Source organism: Dermacentor albipictus, chromosome 6 (assembly GCF_038994185.2).
Source record: "Dermacentor albipictus isolate Rhodes 1998 colony chromosome 6, USDA_Dalb.pri_finalv2, whole genome shotgun sequence".
Classification (NCBI taxonomy): domain Eukaryota; kingdom Metazoa; phylum Arthropoda; class Arachnida; order Ixodida; family Ixodidae; genus Dermacentor; species Dermacentor albipictus.
In genome coordinates, this window is record NC_091826.1 from 110,296,015 (window position 1) to 110,308,349 (window position 12,335).

A 12,335-nucleotide genomic window follows, 5' to 3' on the forward strand; every position below is an offset into this window, starting at 1 on the left:
AAATCCGAGTGCGGAGCAGTGGGAGAGCGTGCTCTCCAGCGGCGACCCTAGCCTCCAACGGAGGCTGGTGGATCATGCCCGACGAGCAGCCACGCTCAGTGGTGCCCTGGAATAGGGGCGCCAACCATGCAGGCCGGAGATCGGCATCAACCATTAGAAGATGAAGACATCCGGCCCGACCGCTGAATTACTCTTTCTAGGGCAATAAAGTTTACTTCCTCCTCCTCCTCCTCCTCCTATATTTATATAACAAAATAGTTTTTCATGCTGTAACTGGGGTTAAGCGAACTATAGACTTTCTTCGTCAGCACATAAAAGTTATACAAAACAATTGCAAAAAAAGAATTTTCATATTGCTGAGGGCGTCAAGTAATACATTTCACAAGCACGGCTTTTGTACAGCAGAGAAAGTAAAAATGGGAGCGTTGCCAAAGAATTATTTCTTCTTTAGAAAGTACAAGAAATAACTATGCGCAAACTTACAGGGCCCAATTTTCGAAAAGTCCAGTGATGAAAATTTGCAAATTGACACGCGCATGGATAGGAAAGCATAAGTCAACAAAAGTCAATGTAGAATTTACTGTAATCCCCGCTCTAACAATTTCACATACAAGCTGTTTTAGACAGAGAGATGCAATTTCGTTTCCTTGATTTTCACGGAGTGAAGAAAACATATCATGCAAATGCGCTTCGGTCATTCAGAGACGGCACCAGTCTCTTCCAATGTGGGCATCACCCCCAGCTTTAACTTACTTTCGCTTGTGTAAGAAGACGCTGTAGGTGAGAGACAAATGGAAACACGTGAGTGGTAACTACAGCACGTAACCAATGCCTCATCGTTTAGAAAGTGTCAAACCTCCATTTCCAGTCCACTGTACCTCAAGCATAGAGTTATGAGTTAATTCTGGAACGCTTAGACGAACTTTCTGTCGGCCTAGCCGGTGTATATTTGAGGAATATTTTTAAGGCGCAAACAAGAGACACGGCACAAACTTAAGGTCATACACAGGACTGGCGCTTGCCCTGTGTGTGTGACATTCCTTTTGTGCCGCGTCTATTGTCTGCCTCTTAAAAGTAATCGTCAAATCTGGAACGCTCATTGCAAGCAAACAAGATGGCTGCAATGTGTAGTCCAACATCTTAAACGATTAAAACATTAAAATGTTTCCTATTTAATTTCATTCATGCATTAACGGTCGAGATTGCCCTAACCTGATGGCCATTTTAAAAAGGAGAGGGGTGAACACCTTGCAATTATCTCTCAGTTGCAGCAACAAACCATCAGCTGAAAGGTTAAAAAAATTAAATTATGGGGTTTTACGTGCCAAAACCACTTTGTGATTATGAGGCACACCGTAGTGGAGGACTCCGGAAATTTCGACCGCCTGGGGTTCTTTAACGTGCACCTAAATCTAAGTACACGGGTGTTTTCGCATTTCGCCCCCATCGAAATGCGGCCGCCGTGGCCGGGATTCGATCCCGCGATCTCGTGCTCAGCAGCCTAGCACCATAGCCACTGAGCAACCATGGCGGGTAGCTGAAAGGTTTCGAAGATTATAATACGCTGTGTTCAAGAAAAGTTGTAGAGAATTACTTCATCAACATGGATTTACCCTGAATTCCTGCAAATTCGTTGACTATTTTCTAGAGCCACGTTGTTTTTTCCCCTTAAATTACGAACACTAAGGCATATAACGTGCATTTCTGGTAGACTTTATTGCCTGCAGAATGATTCTTCATTCTCTGAACAATTTCTTCTTAATTATATTCGATAGAGTGACCTTCCTTCTGCGCCATAAATTCGCCAACAGCCAGAAATGGGAAAAAAGCGCGAAGGGGGCAACTGCGGCGCTGTTGTCCTACGAGTGTTTATTTTGGTGTAAGAATATGAAGGTAAAAAACAACCAACAAACGGCTGATAACTCATAAGACTTAGATAAATAAAGCTGACTATCTACCATCATACCATAGATTCTAAGCTCGCACGTAATTCGCATATATATCTTTAAGGCGACATTTCTCTTAGATATAAGTTTTATCTATACCGGCATCAGTATTGGAATGTCCGTATTATTCAGAGTGCATTCGCATAACTAATACATTGGAACGAGCTCATTAGTATGTTACCGAACATGCGTACTCCAGTGCCGCCCCTAATTCTCTGCAACTTCTGCGAAACGCCGTGTCTATGCAGATTTCTAATACTGTTTCATAAATACCCGTGGCTGGAGCTCAGTAGATAGGCAACCGCGCATTTCAATAATTAGCTTCTCAGCTAATTTGGTTAAACGATAACCAATTGACCAAACTAAACAAACCAGCAGAGTGCGTTTCGCCATTGTAATGTGTCACGAGTCCGAGTCAAAGGTCGGCGAGGCATCCGCAGTTCTTTTGGTCGAGCTTGCTACGAAACTCGTCAGTTATCCACTCGGTCGCTCTAGTTCCCATATTAGCAAAAGTGAGGATGCGGTACTGTCGTAAGTTCTCAGGAATTCGGCGTTTCGCATTAGTGACCGAGGAATGGAAGAAGGTACGGCTCGCATTTGCAGTCCGCTTGGAACTCGTTGTTAGCATATGCCGTGACTTGAACCTCAATGATCTTTCCACCACTGCACCCGAGCAGAACCGTGCCGTGCGCTTTACTGAGGGCAGTATTCGAACCCGGTTGGTCGGGCTGCATAGAACATAAAAGCTGTCATGTTGGCCTCATGACTTTCCGTCCATCCTGCTAGCCCCGGCCATTACAACAAGAGTTTTCAGAGCATCGCCATGCATATATCGTTTTAGGCTGTTTCTGAGCCTGCGGGAGCACCTGCTTCATTGCACTAGCAAGAGTGAAGAGCCTGCCTTTCGCTACCGCTCGCAACTGTCCTGAAAGCGTGCGCTTTGGCATCCTGACGTAATCAGCCGAAAGGTGCTGCGCCCTCACGTGACCGTTTGGCTCTAATGGTTGGGAGAAGGTTAGCATGTTTTAAAATCAAAATACAAAAACCTTTAGAGCAGGCTGTATGGCTTCGAGGATGGCGAGTATGCAATGGCCACATCCTAGTAGCAGGGACCATATTACGAACCACTCGCAACACTGCTCAATACTGTGAGTTGCGTAACAAAGATGACCATGCATGCTATGTTAGTCGAAATACGAACAGCCTTGCTAACAAATCGAAGCTATTGAAAATACAGCCACGAGTGTGATTCCTAACGAAATAATCTGAAGCAGCAGAAGCTTGATGTGGGCGAGTTGGTTTTGCATACTTGAAGAGCGCTACGAAGACGCGGATTAAAAGAAGAAGAACATGTACGACGGACAAAGCGCTTTGTCCGTCGTACATGGTCTTCTTTTAGTCCGCGTCTTCGTAGCGCTCTTTTTATGCGAAGCATATTACTAGAGCTCAACCCAGCTCCTCAGGCGCGGCGGTGTCACCGTCAATACCACGTGACACCGCGACGTCACGACAGAGGAGAAATGGGGCTCCAACTCGCGCCGTCGCTCGCGGCGTCGCGGCGGTTTATAAGCAGCTGCGCTTGCCTCTGCTAGACACTCACGAGGTGAGAAGCCTCCTGGAGACAAAGCAGCTCGTTAGAATGAGAAGCGAAGGTAGCGGCGTGCTACAGAGACTGTTTCTAGGTGGCTTTGCTACGGCGCAGAGACTACGCGCCCCGCATCGGACGCGGTGAGCGTCGAGCAACGCAGCGTTCGGCGCGACAACGAAATGTGCGCCTGAGCAAGCGCCGCACGCCTGAGCCGACGCCGACGACACCGGCTTTTCTTCGACACGAGCTCCTTAACGCTGTCGCGTTAAAATAAAGGCTAGTATGCTTCGCATCCTGGGCTTAACCTTAGCTAAGCCACAGCCAGTTTTTCTTCAAGTAACGAAATAAGGCGGTAGCGCTGTTCAGTGTAAAAAAATATTGGGTTTCACGTGCCAAAACCACTTTCTGATTATGAGGCACGCCGTAGTGGAGGACTCCGGAAATTTCGACCACCTGGTGTTCTTTAACGTGCACCCAAATCAAAGTACACGGATGTTTTCGCATTTCGCCCCCATCTAAGTGCAGCCGCCGTGGCCGGGATTCGATCCCGCGACCTCGTGCTCAGCAGCCCAACACCATAGCCACTGAGCAACCACGGCGGGTCACTCGCTGTTCAGTGTAGGCACTGAGGAAGTAGGATTGGTCAGTACTACATCTCCTTCAGGTACACCTTGAGGAATTGTACACTTCTTTTTCACTGCGAAAGCTGTATATGACTAACCTTCCCTTGTTTCTTTGGCGTCGGGCAACAGAAACGGACTTAGCGATTTCTAACAAACCCATACGGGTGTAGCGCGGCAGCGGAGATGTGAGAATGCGGAGCCGATTAGAACGGTTCGCCGTGAAAAATAGTGTGACGTCAAGGTTATCGCAGTATATAAGCAGGAGAGGTATCGGCGCTAAAAACAGCTGCGTTATCGATGGGGCAGACACGTATAGTTCGTACACTCGAAGAACAACATGCGTACGAGGAGCGCCGGAGGGTACAGCAACGAGAATGCAAACGGCGCCGGCGCGAAACGACCTCGTACGAAGAACGTTCCCGCGATGCTGAACGAAAACGACAATCTCCAGCCCGGGCAACCATTCCACTCTGTGAAGATGGAATGGCAGCGAAAGCACTTTGCTTCTCGTTTGAGAGCTTTGACTGTCAGCTTTCGCTGCCATTCCATCTTCACAGAGTGGAATGGTCGTCATTCTTTAATTCCTTTTTAGACATATACGCGAAACTTCGGAATGCCTACCGCGGGTAATATATGATGCACATGATCCCTAATTAGGTGCAAAAAAAATCAAGATGACCATGATTCTGAAAAAAAGCAGCAGACATTTGTTCGTCTTTCTGTGCGCCTGAATTTCGAAATTGCACCAGTAACAGCTCAAACGTTTTCAGAGTGACGGTGCTATGTTTCGAGCGTGGCGCGTCTTTCTAAACGTGGTCATCGGGACTTACCTTCCACAGTGGACTCGACGGTCGACATCTCTGTCTCACCTTGTCATGTGCGAAAGAAGAAGAAATTATGGACCAACAATGCGGGGAATACAAACGTGAATACAATTATAGCGAATGAATAGGCGCGTGACAGAGGTACACACGTAGTAAGAGAAGCGGCCTTGTATACGTAGTAAGACAAGCGGCCCTTGTATTTCCGGGATGCATTTATCTGGGTAGACGAGGACCGCCAAGCAGTATTACGCGATCAGTAACACGGAACATCTTGCCCGTACCAGAACGTTGACTTCCCGCAAAAAAAAAGCGTTTATCAGGCGCACTTCATATATTTGATTTATAAGTTCGTTCCTTTAATTATTAGCTTATTACTTAATTGCTTGCATTTTCTTGCTTATTAGATTTCTCTCGTCTCTTGCAATCTTCAATACACACTTCTTCCACTATGCAGGTTCTGTGAGTCTGACAGATTTAAACATTAAAAAAACAACTCATTTTGAAAGAACCGATGCTTTGTGCATCTCGTGGTTACGATAAGGTACACGGAACTACAAATTGTGAAAGAGGCAGAGGCGATATTTATTAGCATATTTGCGACTAGGGCTGCACAATGCTTTCGGCTGTGTTCTGCTGCGTTGCGTGGTTTATCTCAAGCCACTGAAGCTCAAAATGGGTGTGAATGGGGCAGACGTCTATAGATGCCTGTAGATCGCAAGATGCGGCTGCCATAAGCTTCTTTCTATTTAAATTTCGAGCTGAATGCGCACATGATCCCGGAACGGCAGCCCGCAGGCGCATTGTGCATCTGTATACGCCAACAAAGAAGACTTGACTTGCGTATAGGCACATCCTCTTGCACCCGCACCTTCTATGCCACGGCCTGCCAATTACTAAGATTGCGCAGTGGAAATAAACAGGACACGCAGGAACACAAAGCGACGTACTCGAGAGACATGTTGCATGATGCATGAGGCATTTTCTTTGGTTTTCCCGTTATATGGGTTCTTTGTGCTGTTTTACTTTTGCGCTCATTATTTCGGTTATTATTATTGTATTTTTTGCCCTATAACATTAGAGCGCCTATATATTTTGCGTTGTTTACGAAAACAACTGTATTTTTTGTCGTTTCTCTGATATGTGCACTACAGGTCCTATTATTTTTGCGCAATGATTTAATGTATGCATAAGACGTTGTGCATACATTTTTATACTGTCTGCTAATAATGCATATATATTATGTTTTGTTTTATGCCCAACATATTGGCGGCGAGGAGTTACGGAGTCGCCATCTATCGGAAGTGCCTCGCTGGCGTAGTATGAGGGATCACGTGGCGCGCTCCTCATAGGTTTTGCTGTCAGCGCTCACTGAAAACACCACGCGCGAGCTCTCCCGAACATTTCTGTAAGTACTTTCGAAACGAGGGAAGTTTCCTACTGTCTAAATAATAATCTTGGGCAAACTGAAAGCACACAATCGTTTACAGACGCTATCTCTTTACCGAATACGTACAGCGAACGCCACTGCGCATTGTCGCCGCGATGGAGTCTCCCGTACCGGCTTCTTGCGTGAAAGGTAGGTAAACGCTGGGAGCAAACTATGTGAAATATGTTCTTATAGTGTTTTTATAACTAAATGGAGTGTAATAGAACTAAGCCTCAATGCAGCGATCGCGCAGATTCGGAGCGACTGACTGCGCGTCTGCATGCTTGTCCGCGCACTGTGTCGCTTTCTCCGCGCGCGCGTTTTCGCACCGTGGCATGAGCTTTAGGCCGCAGAATATGAACATTTGACAGTATACAAGCAACCATTGTTGCGTGGGCGCTATCAGGGCTGATCAAAAATTATTTCATTGTAGAGACTTTGACGCTTACGGGGACTGTGATGTGCCGTCGCGACGATTCAATCTTTTTTTTCTTCTAAATTCTTCGACCTTTCAATTCTATTTCTCGAGTTGCGTCGCACTGTATGTTTATCGGTGTTCTCAGCGTGCGATTTCGCGCTGCTCCTTTTTTGTAATCCAGTGCATTAATTCATAACACAAACATGAGCATATGCCATGCTTTTTTTAAATGTGCTTCTTACCGCTGCCTTTCCACTCCACTGAACTTGCCAGTATCTATAGCATCGACAAGTTAATAGACCAAACCATCATGACATTAGTCGGGCAGCGGACTCGGGCGACCGTCTCAGCGCGCGTCTTCAGAACATCGCAGACCGGGTGCCGTAGCAGAAATCTTCTTCGCGTCTGTGCATGCTGCATACGCGAGTTGTAGCCGATGACTGTTTGCCGGTTTTATGTTTCGCGAGCCAAGCTTCACGCAGCTTCTTGTCCTGCGGCAACGTGTGAATAAGCCTGACACCGGCCTCCGTTACGTGCGTCCGGCCCTGCGGCACCGAGCAGTAGCCTACAATGTTGCGCGCCTTCAAAGGCAGCGACTACATATTGTAGTGCTTTCAAGCGTTGTAAAGGAGACACTCGAAGCGGGAAAATTTCGCCACTAAATGAGGACCGCAGCGTACGAGGGAATTTAAACTCGTTTTCAGCTCGCTTCGGCGCGCCCGAAGCAGCCGACGCGGCCGCTATGTCCACGTGATCCCTCCTAGCACGTCACGCCGACGGTGGCGGCAGCTTCTCCAGTGGTGGAGCTCGAGGCCAATATACTCTGCTAGTCTTTCGTGACGCCCCCCTTACCGCATACCTCGTGCGAGGCTTGTAAGGACATTTTTGATAGACAAATAAATGAATAAATAAATAAGTAAGTAAATAAATGAATAAACTAGCCCTTGAGCGAAATCCTTTCGTTAATAGCGTGGTATTCGTGTCACAGCGCTGTAATGTGTACGCCAAGGAAAACAACACTAGGTGGAAGCTTACCATCACAATTTTGAAGCTTATATTCATTAATAATATAAAGGAAAAGCTCGAGGGCAATCACTACATCATAATCAAGCAGCACACTCTCATAAAAGTAGTATTTCGCCTTTCGGGGCGTATCTTGACCTCAAACAATAATCGACATCTAGCTTGCGTACCTTTCCTGTCCACAAAGTTGCGCACTTGGTGTACTTCTAGGTCACGAACTGCATGTTCGTTAACACCGTGGCGTAACAGTCATCTCTTTCTCTTTCATCAAAAATTTGTAGACCTTTTACAGCGAGCAGCCTGCGCACCAGGAGCGCCGCCATTGGACGCCTTCTGGATCGAGAGCAGACGGGCGTCAGCAGCCACTCGCTTCTCCAGCAACGTTCCGCCGAGAGGCCGCGAATCGCTGATTACTATTATTTAAAAATGTGAAAGAACAGAGGAGGAGACGAGCTCTGTCGTGAACTGCAAGGACTGCGACAGGGCCCTGAATGTGTCAAGAGCATAGACTTGAAGAAAAAATACAGGGCACCTCTTTTGGCAGAGCCCTGACGAAGGCAAGTATTCTTTTGTCTATTCGGTTGCTCCAACCTGGAACATGCCTTTTTCAACCATAGTTTACTGCTTCGTCTGCATTTCCCCTGAACATCAGCCCCAGTGGACGTCCTCCCTGGCTTTGATAACAATCAGAGGTATGTTGCTCTAAGGGTTCAACACAACTGCTTCGGCAGCAAGAAACAAGTGCGAGGAACACTGCTTGATGCATTTTATCTTTTACAACTCTGTAGATGAAGCGGATGGCAAAGACAATTTCCATCGTCATCAGCAGCAGCACCAACGACATCAGCAGCCTGTTTTGTGTCTACTGCAGGACGAAGGCCTCTCCCTGCGATCTCCAATTACCCCTGCCCTGTGCCAACCGATTCCAATTAGCGCCCGCGAATTTCCTAATTTCATAACTCCACCTAGTCTTCTGTCGTTCTCTATTGCATTTTCCTTCTCTTGGTACCAATTCTGTAACCCTAATGGTGCAACGGTTATCTAACCAGCGCATTACATAACCTGCCCAGCTCCATTATTTCCTCTTGATGTTAATCAGGATATCGTCTACACCCGTTTGCTCTCTGATCCAAACCGCTCTCTTTCTATCTCTTAACGTTATGCCTAGCAATCTTCGTTCCGTCGCTCTTTGCGTGGTCCTTAACTTGTTCTCAAGCTTCTTTGTGAGTTTCCAAGTCTCTTCCCCATATGTTAGCACCGGTAAAATGCACTGATTGTACACCTTCCTTATCAATGATAACGGTAAGCTTCCAGTCAGGAGCTGGCAATGTCTGCCGTGTGCGATTCAAGCCATTTTTATTCTTCTGTGAATTTCCTTCTCATGATCAGGGTTCCCTGTGATTAATTGACCTAGGTAAACGTACTCCTTTACAGGCTCTAGAGGCTGACTGGCGATCCTCAACTCTTGTTCCTTTGCCCGGCTATTTATCATTATCTTTGTCTTTTGCATATTAATGTTCAACCCCACCCTCACACTCTCTCTGTTAACGTCCTCGGTCATCTGTTGTAACTCATCCCTAGTGTTGCTGAACAAGACAATGTCATCTGCAAATCGAAGGTAGCCGAGATATTCGCCGTTGGTCCTTGCTCCTAAGCTTTCGCAGTTTAGTAGCTTGAATACTTCTAAACACGAACTGAATAGCATTGGAGAGATCGTGCCTACGTGTCTGACCCCTTTCTTTATAGGTATCTTCCAGCATTTCTTGTGTAGAATTAAGGTAGCTGTAGAACCTCTGTAGATATTCTACAAGGCATTTACATAAGCGTTCTGTACTCCTTGATTACGTAATGCCTCCATGACTGCTGGCATCTCTACTGTATCAAATGCCTTTTCGTAATGTATGGAAGCCATATAGAGAGGCTTATTGCACTCTGCGGATTTCTCGATAACCTGATTGATGACATGAATTTGATTCATTTAGAGTATCCCTTCCTGAAGCTAGCCTGTTCCCTTCGTTGACCAATGTCCAGTGTTGCCCTTATTAGATTATTTTGGTAAATATTTTGTATAATACTGGGAGTAAGCTAATGGGCCTATAATTTTTCAATTCTTTAATGTCTCCCTTTTGTGGATTAGTATAATGTTTGCATTCTTCCAGTTTTCTAGGACCCTTGTAGTCGATAGACACTTCTTATAAAGAGCCGCCAGTTTTTCAAGCTTTGTCTCCTCCATCTTTGATTAAATCGACTGTTATTCCACTTTGTCCTTCCGCTGTTCCTCGTTTCATGTCTTGCAACGTCCTTCTGACATCATCGCTAGTCATAGGAGTTCCTGTATCCTGTTCATTACTGTTTCAAACGGAGGTATCCTGACTCCTCTGGGTACTGTACAGGTCAGTATAAAATATTTCCACTTCCTTTACTATATCTTCGAGATTGCTGATGATATTACGCTACTTATCTTGCAGTGCATACATACTGGTTTGTCCTATGCCAAGTTTCTTTCTCACCGATTTCAGGCTGCGTTCATTTTTTACGGCCTCTTCCGCCTTTCCCACACAATAGTTTCGAATATCCCTTACTTTCGCTTTGTTGATCAGTTTTGACACTTCCGCGAATTCTATCCTATCTCTTGAGTCGGACACTTTCATTTTTGTCGTTTCCTTAATTATTAGCTCATTTGTTACTTGGGACAGCTTGCCTACTGGTTGCCTTGGTGCCTTGCCACAATTTTAGGCACTGTTCATTCTTTGGAAATGCTTTTGCACGGTAATTCGAGTGGTAAGTAGCGTATATGTAATTTGGTGATGGGAAATTCACTATTGGCAGCGATGGCAGCAATAATGTAATTAGGAAGCGCTAGTTGTCTGTCCGGGAAAATACCCAGCGGCCCCCATACTCTGTAACCCAAGTTGTCTACTGTGCCAGGCAGCAGCCAGTAGCCAGTCCCCGTGACTCGTGCTGCCTTCACGGCAGATGCCTAGTGGCCCAAGCTGGTAGACAATTTAGGTGACATGGACGAAGGGCGTAAAGTAGCTGAATAAGGCTTAGAATGCTAATGGGATTACAAAGATATGCCTCGCATTTTGCACCGCTTTAATCATGCTGCTCTGAGAGGCAGTAAAATATTCAATGTTTAAAGATGGGCAAAAGCAAATAAATGTTAAGACGCCTTGTTTAGTACAGGGAATGTGTTTTCCCACATTTCCTCTAGAATCTATGGAAATGTTGACGTTTTGATTAATGCTGTGGCTATTCTTTTGGCAGCAAGCAGGATCGCTCGAAGTAAATTTTATGGGCAGTTTTCGTAAATTGCACGCGTGGATTCTGACCACTCACAGCGCGAGAAAAGGGAAAACTTGAGCAAACACTAAGTGTAAGCAGCGTGTCATTGTTTAGTAATGTCGCTGCATCAGGGACAACAAAGGAGCGACGGGGACACAAAATGAAACCCACACATTCCAGTGGTTTGAAGGCTCGCCGAGATCTCCACATGCAGGTTATGTATGAGATCGACTGTCTAGAAGAGCAGACGACCGACTTCTTTTACGAACGCTCCCACGCGCGCTGAGGCCTCGGTATGTTGTAAAACAATGTACGCCCTAATAGTGTGTAATAGTATAAACCATTCTATATCTAACACCCTTATCCACTCTGGGGCGTACGTGCATGCCTCATTGTGTAAGGGTGTGAGTTACAGACTGATTTACACCTTTGTTCACTTTTGAGGGTGTAAATTATTTTGCAGTGTAGCCCCAACCACCTGACCACCCTGGTACGAGCTTTGATCCCCTCGTTGCCCTCTGGGTGCCCTGAAGATCCTGCCCAGTGGGCTTTTATTTTACTTTCAGGCTCTCTCCTTTGTCCTCCGTTTGCCAGCATTTTATTTTCTTGCAGGCTAAATCATCTCTAACCAGCAAATAACACTAGGGACAAAGAACATCGGTTCGACCAAGGGACACTATGGAAATGCTGGATGGCACAGTTATCCAGCTTCGACTGGTTGCCGGCAAAATAGCCTGTTTGTTTACGCTGAATCCCGAAAACTGACCTAGCCAGATGCGTTGGTCACATAGCGGTAATAAACTAAGAATGCCTGCCACGGAAGTTCAGCACGCAGAAATTGTTTACTCGGCGTTCTCGAGACATAGACGTGGACGAGATAACTCACCCATTCTTTCGCCAAGTTGTCACCAACGGAGAAGCCGGAAGAGAGCCAGTGGCACAACGGGTTGCCTTCGTCTTTGCGGTGCATGCACGCATGATGATGATGATGGTGGCGGTTATTCCAGACATTGGCGAATGCCCACGGCGCAATATTGGCCATGTAGTACACGGTAGGATCATATGACAAGAAGGGGAAGTTATATTACAATGAGAAAAATAATAAAGCCAGCGATTATTTCGACATATGCGTGTACGTAAGAATGGAGAAACCGCTCAAAAACCCTACTGGTTATTCAACTACGAGTTCTTTAGTACAGTTA

General features: G+C 46.0%; 1 protein-coding gene across 1 annotated transcript in view; it reads right to left on the reverse strand.

Annotated features, from left to right (window-relative positions):
- The window catches only part of LOC139061339 (uncharacterized), a 115,419-nt gene extending 103,349 nt beyond the window's left edge, over positions 1-12,070 (reverse strand). The window contains exons 1-3 of the mRNA XM_070541247.1: positions 12,020-12,070; positions 4,988-5,026; positions 754-774 (exon numbers count right to left, since the gene is read on the reverse strand). Of these exons, the coding sequence (XP_070397348.1) occupies positions 754-774; positions 4,988-5,026; positions 12,020-12,023 (64 nt within the window). The 5' untranslated portion in view covers positions 12,024-12,070. The remainder of the gene's footprint in view (positions 1-753; positions 775-4,987; positions 5,027-12,019) is intronic.
- Between the last annotated feature and the right edge of the window lie 265 nt (positions 12,071-12,335).